Source organism: Marmota marmota, unplaced genomic scaffold, assembly GCF_001458135.2.
Source record: "Marmota marmota marmota unplaced genomic scaffold, marMar, whole genome shotgun sequence".
Taxonomy (NCBI): domain Eukaryota; kingdom Metazoa; phylum Chordata; class Mammalia; order Rodentia; family Sciuridae; genus Marmota; species Marmota marmota.
In genome coordinates this window covers 23,937,396-23,955,466 of record NW_025999982.1, presented here as the reverse complement: position 1 = coordinate 23,955,466, position 18,071 = coordinate 23,937,396, and the positions used below count along the sequence as shown (strand labels likewise).

Sequence of the window (18,071 nt, the reverse complement as noted above, 5' to 3'; positions counted from 1 at the left end):
AAATATTTTGTGGCAACTTAACAGAAGACAGTAACATAATTGTAACAGCATGGTACCTGATGATGAATTCAATGAATGGAACATGGATCCCTATGAAACCTGGTAAATACCATAGAGTCCACTGAAATGCACATATCCATTCAGATGAACCGCGAAAATCCATTATTGGATGTCTGTCCCAGGTTAGGAATCCATCTGGAAAGTCAATGGGCTGAAATTGACACGCAGCTGTGTTCTGTTGGCTTGCCCATGTGTATACTTCCAAGAGGGCACAGTTCTTCAGTACACCACACTGCCTGATTCTAGTCTCAGCCAGCTCCAGTTTTTTGGCTTATTTGCCTGATTCTTGTACACTGAGTTTGTAGTCCTTGCTGTTCACATTTTAGACCTCACTGTGTGACCCATTAAGTCACTCAACACTCACTGAAGTTACCCTTTTTGTACTGAGGCAGCTTGCAAAATAAAAATCAAACACATTTCTCTGGTTTTGTTGTAATTAGGGGTCTATATGTAGCTTAGGGAGGTATATGAATAATGTGACTTGGCAGACACAAACAGATTTTCTGAGCGGAAAATGGAACAAGCCTTTGGTTCTTGTGGGCAACTCGGGCAAAGGCTGTAGATCTAACCTAGCAGGGTAGCAAGCTGAGGACTATCTGGCCCACCACCTATTTTTATAGATAAATGAGACATGGTGAAACTGAGTAGTGACAGAGAAGACATGGACCATAAAACCTAAACGTTTTCTATAGCTAGATTATAAAAAGTTTGCCAAACTCTCGGCCTTATCCTTAGATATGGAATAGTAGGTAACAGCTGTCTTATAAAGTAAGATTTTCTCCTAGTTCCAATATTCCTGGTTCTCCAGCATCCAAGCATAGCTTTCTGGCCCTTTAATAAGTTTTGTAATTTACTTAATGCTATGTTATAAATTCCTAAAAATAGTTAGAAGGGTTTCCACTGGAACTAAAACACGTGAGATGAAACAGTAACAAATGATAAAGAATTAGGCTATGAAGTAAAAAATTTACTTACGTTATGTGTCATCTCAAAGTACTTCTGACAGGCTACCTGGTAGTGTGTCCCCTTTACCAAATCCAAAATCTAAGATGAATGAGGAAAAAGAAATAAATCACAAGTTAAGTTTCTTCTAAACCACAGTAGCTCACAGGTATTGGCCTTTTCATAATCTTCACTCCAGATAGGAAATGCAATAAATCATGTAGCATGTTGTACTTCTGCAGTCTGGACACTGATAATTTTGACATTATATAGTAGCTATTTGGGTCAGCATTAAACCACAGATGACAAGTGATAGTAAGTGATCTTTCTGACCTACCAACTGTGAATTTTAATAACTTTACCTTGAGAACAAGATGAAAATAGATCCTGGTATTATGACTCTGACAGTTATTGTCAGAATATCATATGGCAACATCTCTCCCAAAATTTATAGATATAAATCTAGTAATCTAATGGTTGGTGCATGAAGCAATCAAGTATACTATTTAGATTTTTATTTTCCACATTACTTGTTTATACAGATACAGCATAAAATACTGCTCTGTGTGCCCATCAGGAAAATTTAATATAAACCTTTTGGATGACTATCTGTGAAGGAGAATGCTTCTACATTCAATCTGATTTGTCCTTTTTGAAATGAAGTTATTTCTAGTAAAGCTCAGCAGAATGTGAGTGAATAGTCTATTCTGAACACCTATTAGGAACATCATCCTATCTTTTGTAAATACAATTTGCTGTCCAATTCTACTTCACATAATCTCTTCAGAGTGGTGCCAACTCCCATCCTTATCAGCAGACTGCAATGCCAATTGAAAGTTGGAAAGTTTTGTTGCCTCCCAAAGACATAAAATGTATATTTGGCCTATTTATCAAACACAGTAAAATGCTGGAATTAAGAGATAACCTCAAATGAAGGGAAACATAATTCTGCAGAAATGTTAATTTCTACTCCCTTTCAAAAGGCTGACCCTTCCTGTCACAAAAAGAAATAAACATGAAGCCTCGAATTCCTGCTACCCTTATTATTGAATATAGCTTTACATCTTTTGACAGAAATGCAAGAAAACTCCATTTTTTTTTTGGCTTATTTGCCTGATTCTTGTACTCTGAGTTTGTAGTCCTTGCTGTTCACATTTTAGACCTCACTGTGTGACACATTAAGTCACTCGGCACTCACTGAAGTTACCCTTTTTGTACTGAGGCAGCTTGCAAAATAAGGGGCATGATGCAAAACTGACAAGAATGTGCTTAAAAGACCATTTTCTCTGATTGTCTTATAGATTACATTTCTGAATTTCATGTCACCTTTTATTAAAAGGCTTGTAAAATGCCAACCAATCAGCCCAAGATACAGCCTGTCTACCAATTTGACTTATTCTCATAATTTCATCTCTAATAAGTTGAATTGAATTAATTCAGTTTCACTATGAAAAAGAATTTACAGAACCAAAGCTCAACCATGTGGTAGATAAGTTCCTTTTTATGTAAAAAGCAATAAGTCCCACATTTTATTCTCTATATAAACATTTCTGTTCCATTGTATAAATTAGAAATACAGGGAGTATGGGAGGAATAGACAAACTCTAGATAGGGCAGAGAGGGGGATTAGTAAGATGGTGGAACGTGTGGGCATCATTATCAAAAGTACATGTATGAAGACATGAATAGGTGTGAATATACTTTATATAAAACCAGAGATAATAAGAATTGTGATACATTCTGCTGTCATGTATTTAAAAAAATAAAAACCATTAAAAATACATTAGAAATACACTTAAGTATCTCTTGTAAATATATACGTATAATGTAATACATGTCTTCATAGCCTATTTCCCAAACATGTAAAAGAATCATCAATATTTAGGTGATACATACATGTAAAAAGTTAGTAAGGAAAACTGACATAAGTCACAATGTGAGAAAAGGGAACTTTTTTTTTTATTTGAAATTCACTTGCAAATCCATACAATCTTTTTTTTTTTAAATACCCCTATACTGGGATTGAACCCAGGGGCACTCTACCATTGAGCTACATATTGAGCTCTTTTATTGAGACAGGGTCTAGCTAAGTTGCTGAGGCTGGCCTCTAATTTGAAATGTTCCTGTCTCAGCCTCGCAAGTCACTGGGATTATAGGCATACACCACCTCGCCTGGCCAATTATATTCTTAAAACAACTTCACCAATGAGGTCATAGCGTTATGAGGTGAAGAAAGACTCTGTAAATGTGTAAAGACTTAATAACCTCCACCCCATTGGCTAGGAAAATTGTTCAAAGACAGATAAATTTAGGCCTAAGGGAATGAGGCAGTGGAGAAAAAAAACCAACGAATGAGAAAGACTGCTTTGAGGAAAGTAGGTATTATTGGTAGATATCATTTCAGAGATGAAGACATTTATCCTCTTAACATAGGGGATGTCTGTATCTCATGAGGACAGTAAATTTCAAAAAAAATTAAGTCATGTGTGACTTAATGATCTTGCCTTCCTTAAAAGGAATATTAAAAACTTGCATGCTTTTAAAATTAAAACAAAATATGGGTCATTGCTCAAAAATCCAACTAATAAAAATATAATTTCAGATTATGATCTGTATTATAGAGATACAGGAAAAGACAAAGGAATTCTTGTGGACCATTTTTCCTGAGTAAAATAGGAAGACACTGCAATGTTCTCAGCATAGAGTTAACATTTTTTTTTAAAGAGAGGGGGAGAGAGAATTTTTTTAATATTTATTTTTTAGTTTTCGGCGGACACAACATCTTTGTACGTGGTGCTGAGGATCGAACCCGGGCTGCACGCATGCCAGGCGAGCGCGCTACCGCTCGAGCCACATCCCTGGCCAACATTTTTAACAGAACTTTTCTGCCTGCTGGGCTGGGAACTGACTGGAAAAGGCAGGCGTAGAACAGGAGTTCATTACAAGAATCCAGGGACTAGCTGATGGATCCCTGGACCAATGTGGAAACAGCAGTAGTGGTAAATGATCAGATTTGAAGACAGAAGTACTTCCTACTAATGGTTATAAACTATTTATACAAAGGAGATATTCTGCATGAAAATACTCAACAGGAACCTGTTCCCCAATGTTTTAAAATTTATTACATAACACTCTCGTTTCCCTCCTTTATTTAGGAAATTGTTTGATTTACTAAATAAGAAACAATTTTAAAACTAGTTCATTTTATGTACTGGCATTTACATATCACATAAATTTTAAAGACCAAAAATACCTACTAGTCACTAAACAATATGATCAACAGAGGAGTATAACATGTGATATCTCAAGTCTTGGTGTTAGCAAAGCAGGCATGCATCTAAGATGTTGCTGACTTCAAAATCTGCCCAAGTGATTCTGGTGTTCTACTTTTTGTATGAAGTGAAACTTAATATATTTTGTACTTCATTGTTGATTTTTCTAGTATGAACATCATCAGTAAGCTCTATAAGATATTCTGTAGGTATCTCTATTTTGAGGATAGCACCAATATCACTCGCTGGTGAGTTGGAAGAGTTCAAGGCAGGAAATACAAAGCTAAACATGGGAAGGAAAAGAAAATTAAGGTTTGAAAAAGACAGACTTAGATTTTGGCATTTGCCAGATTGCTAAGGACAGATGGCCTGAGACAGAGTTTTTGGAAAAAAATTTGGGGTCAGAATTAAAATACCCCAAAAGGTAAAGAAGTGAAAAAGATTGTATAGTCAGACAACAGTAATTTTTGAGAGTGTTGGTTGCCCTAGCGTAGGTTCTGAACACCTAGACCTCTATAAAGCAATAGCTCCTGTATCAGGCCATTTTCTATTGCCGTAACAAAATACTGGGTACTTATGTCTATATGTTAAATGTTTTATTAGCTGACAGTTTGGGAGGCTGAAAGTCCAAGATTTGGCAGTTTCATCTGTTTGGCCTCTAGTCACAACATGGGATGGAAAAGAGCTACAGGCATAAGAGATCACATGGCTTCTTCTTTTGATAATAATCCACTCATGGGAACTGTGTTAATCCCTTCTGAAGTTGATCCTACAACATTACCATGTGATGGTCTCAACTTCCAGCTCATGAGTCTTTGAGGGATACACTCAAAACAGATTCCTGAGGCTGGCCCAGAGCACAGGTCAGAAATGGAACTGATCAAGAAAACAAAAGCAATACAGAGGTGGAAACTCATTGAGAGAAAGAAATACAAGAGGAGATAGGAGAAAAAAAAAAAAAAACAGGAAGACAAACCAAGTGGGAGAAAAATGTGGAAGTACAGAGATAAATGGAGCCCACAGCTTGCAAACATCAAAGTGTAACCCACAGCTTATAAAAGGTATTTCACATCCATTCAGAAAGGACCAAAGCTCAACATGATTTCCTACTGCATATAGTATTAATTCCAAAGAATAGTTCTCTAAAGGTCAGAGGAAACTAAATTGAGGGCCAACTCTGATGCCTGGGCTACAGGGTGCCTAATTCTGCTTTAGAAACATATAATTAATCATATCAAATAAAGGCTCATTTGAAAACATAAAGACAAATTTCTGTGAAGATCTAAAATGGCAAGTCTAGATATTAATACCAATATTTCCAGACAAATACAAATGTCACATAATAAACAGTTCATTTATTATTCCAACATATTTCACAAGTAACCAAAAGGCTAAGAAAAATTGTGAAGTAATAATATCAAAGTAATTCATATTCCTTAACCTTTCTATCAGTTGACTAAAGTCCACCTGAAAAATTTTAGATTTTTCAATACAAAGCCATGTAGTTTTTCATCTTCACAAAAAAGCTCATTGTATTTGTAGTGTTTGGTAAAACCATTAATTATACTTCATCTATGTTTCATCCTCAGGCAATTTACTGCTGTTTTTGCCCCCCCCCCCCCTTTGTAGAGAATTCTATGGTGGCTAACCAAGATATTGTTTCATTTGCGCAATGAAGAACAAATAGCTCATAACAGTCACTCAGAAAAATAACTATCTGAACACATGTGATATATTTATCAACACTGCTGGGAAATGCCATAGATACAACAGAAATAATAGAAATATCTAACATTTTATAACTTTGAGCTTCTTTCTTCCTAATACTCCCTAATATTTCATGCCAGGTACAACTTCCTGTCTGCCTTTTGCTTCAGTGCCTGCCAATGGGGCTCAGATGATTACCTGGCAGCAGAATGTGCCCACCTGCCCACCCTTGGCTTTGGTGAGAAGTGTGCTGCACAGCTAGGTAAGCTGTGATCACCAATTAGACGTGTGGCTAATCTATTGATAGTTCAAGGTCATGTTCTGTTTTATGTAGAAGCAATAATAACCTTGCTTCTGAAAAACTCCCCCTTTCAAAATTAGATCAAACTGGTATTTTCCCACTCCATTTCTAACCTTATATCAAAGGTGAAAGAAAATGTGGTCCTGACATCAAGACTGAAACACTTTCAAACACATGACTTTGCTGGAGTTTCTCACATAATCGGCACAGCCTGGTTGCTCTGCTGCGACCTTCACTTACTGTCAGATCAGGGCCAAGTTTCCCTCTCTTGAAGCAGCACTTTCATTCGCTTACAACATTATATGTCAAGAATTTTTCTGACTCACTCTTTATTGTCTGTAAACATAGTTATTGATTGAGAGATTCTACCTTTCCTCATCCTTGTCTCTTTACTGCAAAGCTTCTTGATTTATTCTTTTCTCACTCAAAACTGCTTGCACCTATTACCAGAGTAACTCTCCTAAAAGCCAAGTCTAGTTTTACCTGGCATTGATGGCTCTAAGTGGAGGATGGAGCACACACTATTCATTCCTATTCGCAGCTCTTTCTCCTCACGTCTCGGACTCTCTCTAGGATCCTCTCCTCCCCCGTACACAATGTGTTTGGAATTTTAGCTCATAAAATTCTAGTGATGACTTCTTGGAGAGTCTCTAATACATTGTTTGATTTGGTTTAGTCCAAAATTACCTATTTCTTTATGGCAGTGTTAGTCCACAGAACCCAATTTTCATACATCTCCCAGAACTAAGCTTCCTCAAAATACACCCTTTAACAGGCTTGCCTCCTGCAAGTCTCTTCCCTTATCCTGGTGTAGTTTTCTTTTGTCACACTTATTTATCTGTCTCCTCTACTGGAATATCAGCTCCATGAAAGCAGGAGTCTCCTTAGTTTTATTTATCTATATTCCCACTGCCTTGAGCAGTAACTGTAATATGTCACTATCCAATTATTTGTTGATACCGAATGAATATTGTTCCTTTTGCCTAATATGCCTCACTTCCTGCCACTGGAGAAACTCTTTCAAGCCCAATTCAAACATTGCTCCTTCTGTGAAGCATGCCCTCCTACTTTCTCAATTGAAGATCTTTCCCCTCGGATTCTACAACTAACACTTTCAATACTTTTTTTTTTTATATTAATGCAGCAATTATCATAAATAGGTACCAAGAAAAGGATTCTTATGAGCAATTTAAACTGCTACCCCAAATAGTAAATTTCTCAGTGCACATCAACATCTTAGGTTAAAGGATTAGAACTTTTAGGGAAGGATAAATGAGAATACATGCAAAGAGATAAGAAGAAAAGTGTTGCCAAACCTCATTTCCATAGTTCAGTTACTAATTATCACTGTGATTTGGGCATTCTGTTTTTTTTTTTGTTTTTTTTGGGAGGGGGGCTGACATAAGAGTCAGCCAGTTCACAATCACAAACTATTATCTTTATACAAATGGCAAAAATATTTACGCTGATGTAATAATTATTTTCAAAGATCTTATTAAAAAGAAGTGTATCATATCTCATTAGATATGCTATTGAAAATAAAAGCAGAACTTAGAATCTGCCACTTAAAGATTTTTCCAAGGACTAGAGAATATGCCACAATGATGCCCACTATTCTCTATAAGTAATACGTACCAATTGATGGCCAAAAAGATAAAGATAGACATGTTAACAAGATATATATTGTAAATTGAGAGTAAATACCACCAAGCCTGAAATGGCTTAAAGCTCAACAGAACAAGAATCTGAAATATTTGCTTTATAAAATCAGGTTGGATTTTATGTGTGTCCTATCATAAATGACAGTATTATATCATTGAATGAAATTCCTCTGTTGCTATCAGCAATTTCTCATGTAATGAAAAATTAACTATGAAAAGATGCAAAAGTGCTGTTTTAACACAATACATTTCCCATTTTAAAGCAATTTTAATGATTAACTTTTATCTAATAGTGGCATATCACTTGACTTTCAAAGTGATTTCTCTGAACTGCCTAGAATACTAGATAATTATCAAATAATATAGCTATAGTCTGTTTTTTAAAAAAAGGAATAATATATGCAAAAATCAAGTTAGATGTTTAGTGATAAAACCAAAATACAATCTGGCCTGCTAATATCAATTCCTGCTCAACTTCCCATCTTTTCCTTAATGCAGTTCTGAGGTTTACTAAGAACAATGTACACATTTTCGACCACACCACTGTACTCAGTAATCAAAGTACTATTCCCATAAATCAAAAGAGGTGTTTCTGGACATAAAATAGACACAATGCTGCTCTTAAAAGCAGTTACTGTTAGTATAGTAATGAACAGACTGAATATCACTATCCATTGATAAGTACTCCTTACTTAAGGAAATCATAGGAATTTTTAGGTAGTTCAGATTTATATTTACATTGAGTAAGGAGTCACTGAGATTTATCTTTGCCATAAAACCTTCTTGACATAGTTACTTTTATGTCTTTCAAACTGTCTTTTTTGAAGGATTTCTTCATTAAAAGACGTTTACCAGTTTCAGATTTAATATCGTCACTAACTTTCTGAAAAATTTTGGATTATGAATAACAAGTTAATTGACCTCACAAAAATATAAAGGGCCTGGCTCAGTGGTGCATTCCTATAATCCCAGTTATTCAGGAAGCTGAGGCAGGAGGATTGCAAGTTTAAGGCCAGCCTGGGAAATTTACAAGACCTTGTCTCAAAACAAAACGTTTTTTTAAAACCATATAAAAATAGGTATAGTTCAATGGTAGAGCACTTGCCTAGCATTTATAAGGTCTTGGGTTCAATTTTTGGAATCACTAAAAAAGTATAAAGATGATAAATTTTGAATATGAGAAAAGCTAATATCGCTGTTTTTTGAAACCACCAATTAGATTTGCTTAAAAATAATCGTTATGTTGAATCAAAATTCTAAAATGATTTCATTTTTATTTTAGCAGTTCTAAAAAATAGTAAAGTTTCAGAAACATTAAGATAGAAATACATTTGCAAATAACATATCACTTCAATCAACAAACTTGAAAAATGCCTCATTCACAAGTCAACATGTACAAGTATTGGTTGTAATAAGTCAAAACACTGGGAGCAAATATTGAAGTACAATGTGGACACAGAACCAATGTGCTCTAACACTTGACAGTCACAGGGCCAACTACTTAGAGCAGTGTTCTCCAATAATGTTATCAGTAATTTTAAGTTTTGTATGCCAGTTTTCAAAAGTTAAAAACAGATGAAATTACTATTAATACATTAAACCAATATATAAAATAATCTTCATTTTAACATGTAAACAATGTAAAAATATCACTACTAAGATATTTTACAATATTCTCTGCCCCTATGCTAATTTTCCAAAGCCTGGCATACACGCTTTCCACTTAGAGCAAGTGATGCACTAGAGCCCACTCCAACTGGCTTGTGAGAGCTCATTGTGCACACCTACTCCCACTGTTTTCAAAAGGGTTTAGTACCATCACACTGTTAATTTGACAACAGCCATAGTAGGAATATTTATACAACAGAAATAAGTAATGACATACATCAGATTTTTAAAAATTTTCCTCCAAAGAGCTGCCTTACCAATATACCAGTGCCTTCAAGACATCTCACTTTGTATCAACCACATTTCAAATGCTCAACAGTCACTTGTAGCTAGTGGTTACTATATTGGACAGTGCAGACAGGTCATTCAGTTAGCAATTTTTAATAGTCAAAATGTCCTGTTTCGTAGAAAATATAAAAAACACAAACTGTCCCTGAGAAAGACATGTACTTGCACAGATAAGGACTTTAATCAACTGTCTTAATACGTTCAAAGAGCTAAGGAAACCAGACAAATGGTAAAAGAAACCAAAAGAACAACGCCATAACAAAGAGAAATAGCAATGAAGAGAATGTTACAACCTTGATGGAATGGACAAATTCCTAGAAATACATAATCTGAATAAACCTGAAACAAGTAAGAGACTGAATCAGAATTTAAAAGTGTCCTAACTAGAGAAGCCTAGGACCAGATGGCATCACTGCTGAATTCTACTACTCATTTAAAGAATTAACACAAACCTTTCTCAAACACTCATTTAAAAAAAAAAAAAAATAGTTGCGCTGGGGATATAGCTCAGTTGGTAGAGTACTTATCTCACATGGAAAGTCCATGGGTTCAATCCCCAGCACCAAAAGAAAAAAGTCGAATAGTCCTTAATGCATTCTGCAACTAGCATCATCTTGAGAATAAAGTCAAATAGACATCTCAAGAAAAAAATAGACTTGTATCCCTCAGGAATATAGATGCAAAAATCCTCAATGAAAAATTATCAAAGCAAACCCAGGAGCACACTTACAAGATTAGAAACCATGACCACTGGGATCTATCCTAGTAATGCCAGGTGGTTCAAAATCTGAAAATCAATTGATATTAATGAAGGGAGAAAACAGTCATCTCAATGGAAGCTGAAAAGTATCTGATATCCAACATCCTTTCGTAATTAAAACAAAAATAATCCCAGTTAAACCAGGCATAGAAGGGGACTTGCTCAAGATAATAAAGGACATTTATAAAAAGCCAGTTAATATCATACTCAATGGTGAAAGTCTAAGAGCCTCCCCTCTAATTTCAGGAGCAAGACCTGCTTTCATCACTGCTATTTAACATTGTACTGGAAATTCCAGTCAAAGCAATTGCATAACTCTAGATAGAGCAGAGGGATGAGGGGGTAGGGGGGCATGGAGTTAAAATTGATGGAGGAATGTGATGGACATTACTATCCAAAGTACATGTATGAAGATTCTGATTGTATACAAAGTATATTCACACCAATTCGAGAAATGAAAAATTGTGCTCTATGTATAATAAGAATTGTAATGCATTTCGCTGTCATATATAAAATTAAAAAAGCATCCAGGACTGGGGATATAGCTCAGTTAATAATGCTTACTTCACATGCACAAGGCCCTGGGTTCAATCCCCAGTACCACAATAGTAAAAATAGATAAAAGGCATCCAAATGGAAACAAAGAAGGAAAGCTATCACTATTCCCATATAATATGGTCTTATATATACAAATATCCTGAGGAATACACAACAAATCTATTAGAACTAATAAATTAAATTAACAAAGTGCCAGGATAAGTGAATTACACATAAAAATTAGTTGTATTTTTAACACCAGTAATGAAAGATCAGACAAGGAGATTCCAAAGGAATAATAAATGGAGGAATAAATTTAGCCTACAAGATAAAGATGTGTGCTGAAAACTGGGGAAAAAAAGGGGGTGAGGAGAAAGAAACTAAAAGATCTAAATACATAGACAGCCCATGTTAGGGAGTGGAATATAATATTGCTAAAATGTCATCATTACACAAAACAGATTCAGTAAATCCTTACAGTTCTAATGACATTTTTCAAAGAAATAGTCAATTGTTAAATTCATATGGAATTACAAGAAGCTTTAAATAGCTCAACGAATATTGAAAAAAGAATATTGAAGGATTCATAATTCCTGATATTTAAACTAACAAGCAACAGTAACCAAACTGGATGAGAACACAAGCAGCTAAAGGTCAGATAGGAAGCAGGTGTCTACAAACAAAAGGATGCCGGGATTGCTAGCAATATGAGAAGCTGAAAGAAACGAATAGATCACCCTAGACCTGTCAGAGTGTGTATGTGTGTGTGCACACACCCTGGATTTCAGAGTCCTGGCCTTCAGAACTTTGAAATCATTGTTTTATTGGAACTCGGCAACAGCAGCCGATACAAGATAGAATTAAATATATGTTGAATGAATAAAGTTGAAGACAGGCAGGTAAAAATTTCCCTTGCCAGCAAAGTATTTGTACATTTGATGCTCTACATTTAAAGATTTGGGTCTCCAACTGCAAATGAAAAAAAAAAAAAGGTCGTTTGGTACCAGGGATTGAATCTAAGGGTGCTTAACCTTAGGGAGCAACATCCCCAGCTTTTTTTTTTTTTTTGAGACAGTGTCTTGCTAAGCTATTGAGGCTGGCTTTGAACTTGCAATCCTCCTGCCTCAGCCTCCGAAGCTGCTTGGATTAAATGCATGTACCACCATGCCTAAAAAAAAAAATTACTTGTATGTACTGAACATACTTTCTTCTTGTCATTATTCCCTAATCAATGCAGCATAATAGCTATTCACATAGCATTTATGTTGTCTTCAACGTCATAAATCATCTAGAGATGTAGTTATATGCAAATACTTCACCATTTTATATAAGGGACTCGTGCAAAGGAAAATTCTAGTATCCTGGGGTGTTCATGTATGTGTCCTAGAACAAATTTCCTCAGACAATAAGGGAAATTTTTCCCCAAACTGTAAAAAATAGAGATAAGAAAAATAAACTACAGTAATCAAAACGGTGTGTTACTGGTATAAGGATAGACATAGAGACCAATACAATAAAATTGAGAACACAGAAATCACCCCATTTATCTCTGTCCAAATAACTTTTCCTCATTTGTGGTCTTGTATCTTTGTGAAATCATCTTTTGAACAAACAATACTTAGAAAACCCACAAATATGAAGTTGTACCCCCAACATCGCATACAAAACTTAAAATGGATCAATGACTTAAACTACAAAACTACTTAAAAAAAAAAAAAAAGCACGTATTGGGGTAATCAAGATGGTGGAGTAGAAGCATGCTGCAATTTCTAGCTCCTCCACAAACAGCTGGAGAACAGCTATGGAGTGAGATGGGTAACTGGGTTCAATACTGGACTGACAGACTTGGAGAGATTCAGATTCTGATTATCAGAACAGAGCCAGAACGAGTTCATCAATCCTAAACCTGCCACTAAGTCACCAGCCCACAGCACAGCTTACAGGGCCTCCCTAAGAGCATCAGAGAAGGGTGGGGTGAAGACTGGTAATAGTTTCAACCTGGGACTTGGGAGCATACAAAGCAGCCACCCATAGCAGAGAAATCTAAGCACAGGCCTGCAGACACTGGAGGGATGGCCCCCTTGTGCCACTAGAGAACAAATCAGTACCTAAGTCTAAAATTGGACAGGGTGAAGACTGTGAAGATAGGCTCTGGTAATAAGGATGCTGATCTACACACAGGTAAAAGCAAATATACAGCTCCACCACAGTACAGTGCTAACTGAGCCTGACCATTTCCCATACTCCCAACACCTGTGAATTGCAAATCTGAAAGTACCTGAAGTCCTGCACCTTAAAAATCTCAGCAGGGAGGAATTTTAAGTTTGGTGGGTTGTTTTAGGTATTGGGGATTGAACCCAGGGGTGCTCTGAGTTAATTTTTGAGACAGGTTCTTACTAAATTGCTGGGACTGGCCTTGAACTTGTGATCTTCCTGCCTCAGCCTCCCTAGCAGCTAGGATTGTAGGGAATGAGTCACCATGACTGGAAAATTTTAAGTATTTTCAATATTAGTTTTGATATTGTCTTCCATGTTGGTTTGTTTCAAATCCCCTCATCATTTGTTTCACATAGTTTTATATAATTTCGTGATATTTCAAAAAAATTAGCCCATTGATTATGTTTACTCTTTTTTTTCTACACTCACTTCTATTGTCTCATCTCATTTATCTTCATTCCATTTTTTCTTTCCATCTCTTGCCTCTATAGTTAGTATCAATTTAATCTTTATTGCTTAATTTTTCAATCTAGTATTACTTCACTTTTCTTCTGCTTATTAACTAAACTATAGTTGAGAGAACATTTTTAATAAGTGTTTATTATGTTAGTATAAATTTGCTTTCAAATTTTCACTGCCTACTGGTGGTTATTCTTTTTTCAAAGTAGTGCCAGGGATTGAAAACAGCACCATGAACACACATGGGGAACATAGTAAAGAAAAATCACCACACTAAAAAGACTTTCTCATACAGTACAAGAGATATCCATCCCAATAGATATTCAAATCTTAATATAGACACACGGGAAGCATGAGAAAAAAAGATAATAAAACACCTTCAAAACTTATAACTCTGAAATAACTGAATCCATAGATAGTAAAATAGAGGAATACCAGATAAAGAATTCAAACAGTGCCAGGTACAGTATAATTTCAACAGCTCAGGAGGATGAAGCAGGAGGCTGGAAATTCAAAGCCAGCCTCAACCATAACCATCTGGGCCCTATTGCAAAATACATTAAAAAAATAAGGGCTGGGGATGTCACCACTGAGTTCAATCTCTAGTATTCAGTTAAAAAAAAATTCAAAAAGTTGACTGTCAAAATATTCAATGAATTAAAAGAACTAAGGAATGAGAGGAGGACTTCAATAAATGGAGATTATGAAAAAGAATTGAATAGAAAACTTGGAAATGAAAAATTCAATAAACTAAGTTTTAAATTTCTTTGGAGATGCTCACAAAAAGATTAGATCAAGATGAAAGAATACCAAGGTTCAAAGGCAAGATAGATGAACTGGAGCACTCGGTAATAAAAGGGGAGGGAACTCAACTATGAGAAGACTATATAAGAGCTTTGAAACAACATTAAAATATCACATTTAAGACTCGGAAGGAAGGAATAAAGATACAGACTAATGGCACAGAAAACTTATTGAGGGAAATAATAGAACATTTCCTTAATCTTGGGAACATGCAGGTACTAGAGACCTTTAGAACTCCAAATAGATGTGACTTCTCTACACTGCCACAGTCTGGCTGGGCACAAATGCCGCAGTCTGGCTGGGCACAAAATCACGAGCCACCACACAGCTTGTAGATTCAAACAGCAACTCTTTATTCCCGAACTCACACCAGCCGTATACAAACACGTTCTGGGGAAATCCACGTTCTCTGCCCAAATCCACCTCCACTGGGCTTCTGTCTCCCAAAATATACTGTCTGAATCCCGTGAGAACTCAAGGGGAACTTAGGCAGCAGGATACGCCCTATTCCCAGCAGGAATAATCTTAAACCTTAAACCTGGAACCTAAACTGGGAACGCCCTAAACCCGATTATGTTAAACCGGGAACACCCTAATCCGCCCTGGTCCTTGAGCAAGGTCAACTACATTCAATGTCACTGCAAAATGTCAGCAACATGGGGTACGCTGGCAAGGAAATTGTCATACCTACTTGGCTAATGGCTCCCAGCACTACACAATAATAAAAATGACAAATTCAGAACAAAGGAAAAATTTTAAAGGCTGTAAGAGAGAAGCATCCAGTCACTTATAAAGGCAAACCTATCAGAATAACAGCAGACTTCCCAGGAAAACCCTAAAGACCAAGAGGAAGTGAAATGATATAGTTCAAAATTTAAATGAAAATAACTTACCAACCTGGATTATTATATCCAATGAAACTATCACTCAGAATTAAGGAATATAAACCTTTGAAGATAAGCAGAAGTTAAAGGAATCCTATACACACACAAAGATAAAAGGTGTGTGTGAGGGAATTTCATAAGAGTAGATAAGCAAATAAAAATTAGGAACAAATTAAACATCTCTCTATAACAAGACTAAATGTAAAATGGTCTTAATTTTTTAATCAGAAGAACAAGAATGACTGATTGCATCAAAAAACAAGACCCAACTTCATGTTGTGTGCAAGAATCACACCTCACTGGCAAAGACATGCAGAGACTGAAAGTGAAAGAATGGGAAATACTATTCCAAGCAAATGAAGCCTAAATACAGGAAGTAGCAGCTATTTTCATATCTAACAAAGCAGATTTCAAGCCAAAATGAGAGAAAACAAAGAAAGAAGGTCTTTCTGGTAAAGGGAACCATCCATCAAGAAGATACAATGAATGTAAATATTTATTCCCAGAACGTCAATACAACCAATTTGACATATAAGGACAGAAAAGCCCCAATACAATAATAGTGGGTGATTTTAACACTCCAATCTAATGGGTCACTCAGACCAAAAAATAAAAATAAAAATCTACAATGACACAGTTGAACTATATCAAATGGATTTGATAGAGACCTATTGAATATTTCATCCAACAGCTAAAATCACTTTATTTTTTTGCTGCTCATGGATCTTTCTCCAAAATAGATTATATTGGGCCATGAAGCCAGTCTTAGAAATTAATTCCTTATATCTGATCAGATAATGGAATGAAACTAAAAATCCATAGCAAGAAAACTACAGAAACCACAAAAACACATGGAGATTGAACAACAAACTTTTGAATGATAAAAACAACATATCCAAACCTATGGAGAGAGTAGTTTATAGATATGAGTACCTACATTTTTTAAATCAGATCTCAAACTAATGATAAATCTCAAGGTCTTAGAAAAATGATAACATACCAAGTCCAAAACCAGTAGAAGGAAAATAATAAAGATCAGAGATGAAATCAAAGAAATAGATAATAAAAATAACAATACAAAGGCCAATGAAAAATTTGGTTATTTGTAAATACAAACAAAATTGATAAACCCTTAGCAAAACTAACAAAGATATAAGACAAAAATTAACAAAGTTAGAGATGAAAAACAGATATTACAAGAGATACCACTGAAATCCAGAGGATCATCAGGAACTATTTTGAAATTTATATCCCAATAAGTTGGAAAATCTAGGAGAAATAGGTAATGTTTTCTTGAAATTTATCCATCAAAATTGAGCCAAGAGGATATAGAAAACTCATACAGACCAGTAAGAAGCAATAAGATTGAAACAGTAATCAAAAGCCGCCCCCCAACCCAAGTCATGGACCAGATGGATTCACAGCTGAATTTTACCGATCTTTGTTGAACACCAATACTTCTCAAATTATTCCATGAAATTGCAAAAGCAAGAAACACTAAAGAAACCACATGGAGATAGTCAGTTATAAAGACAAACCTATCAGAATAACAGCAGACTTCAAATTCATTTTAAGAAGCCAGTGTCATTCTGACTCAAACTGTATAAAGACACTTCAAACAAAGAAAATTAAAAACCAATATCCCAATGAACATAAAGGCAAAAACCTTTAGTAAAATACTTGCAAATTCAATTCAATTCTTCATTAAAAAGACCATACACCATGATCAAGACTGTTCCATTCCACGGATAGGAATAAGATAAGGATGTCCACATTCATTACTTCTATTCAATGTAGTACTTAAAATTTTAGCTAGAGCATTCAAGCAAATAAATAAATGGGATTAAAATGGTAAACAAGTCCATTATCCCCATTTGCAGATGATATGATCCCCAATATTATGAAATCCTAAAAGCTACACTGGAAGACTTCTGAAGCTGATTAACAAATTCAGCTAAGTAGCAGGATCACAAAATCAATAGCTTTGCTATACAGCAATAATGAAATCAGAAAGAATTCAGGAAAACAATTCTGTACAAATTAAAGCAAGATGAAATAGCCAGGAATAAATCTAACCAAGAAGGTGAAAGAACTCTAACAATTACAGAACACACTAGCATATGGAAATACTCCCACAGTCATGAATAGGCAGAATTAATATTGTTAAAATGGGCATATTATTGAAAGCAATATACAGGTTCAATGCAATCCCCATCAAAATGTCAATGATATTCTTAACAAAACTAGAAAAGGCAATCCTAATATTCACATAGAGGAACAAATGACCCAGAATAGCTAAAGGCATCACAGTACCCAATTTCAAATTATACTACAAAGCCATAGTAACAAAAATAACAGTACTGGCACAAAAACAAAGATCAGTTGAATAGGGGAAAAAAAGAGAAGACAGAACCATACAGCTACAATCATCTTATTCTTTACAAAGTTGCCAAAAACATCATGGGGCAGGGGAGAGACAGGCTCTTAGACAAATGGTGCGGGGGCGGGGGG

The 18,071-nt window shown here is 35.5% G+C and overlaps 1 protein-coding gene across 6 annotated transcripts in view; it reads right to left on the bottom strand.

The window, feature by feature from the left end:
* Prim2 (DNA primase subunit 2) overlaps window positions 1-18,071 on the bottom strand; it is a 410,568-nt gene that overhangs the window by 6,192 nt on the left and 386,305 nt on the right. For all 6 annotated transcript variants that reach the window (XM_048805584.1, XM_048805585.1, XM_048805581.1 and 3 more), the window contains one exon: window positions 1,036-1,104. In XM_048805584.1, coding sequence (XP_048661541.1) covers window positions 1,036-1,104 — 69 coding nt within the window. The remainder of the gene's footprint in view (window positions 1-1,035; window positions 1,105-18,071) is intronic.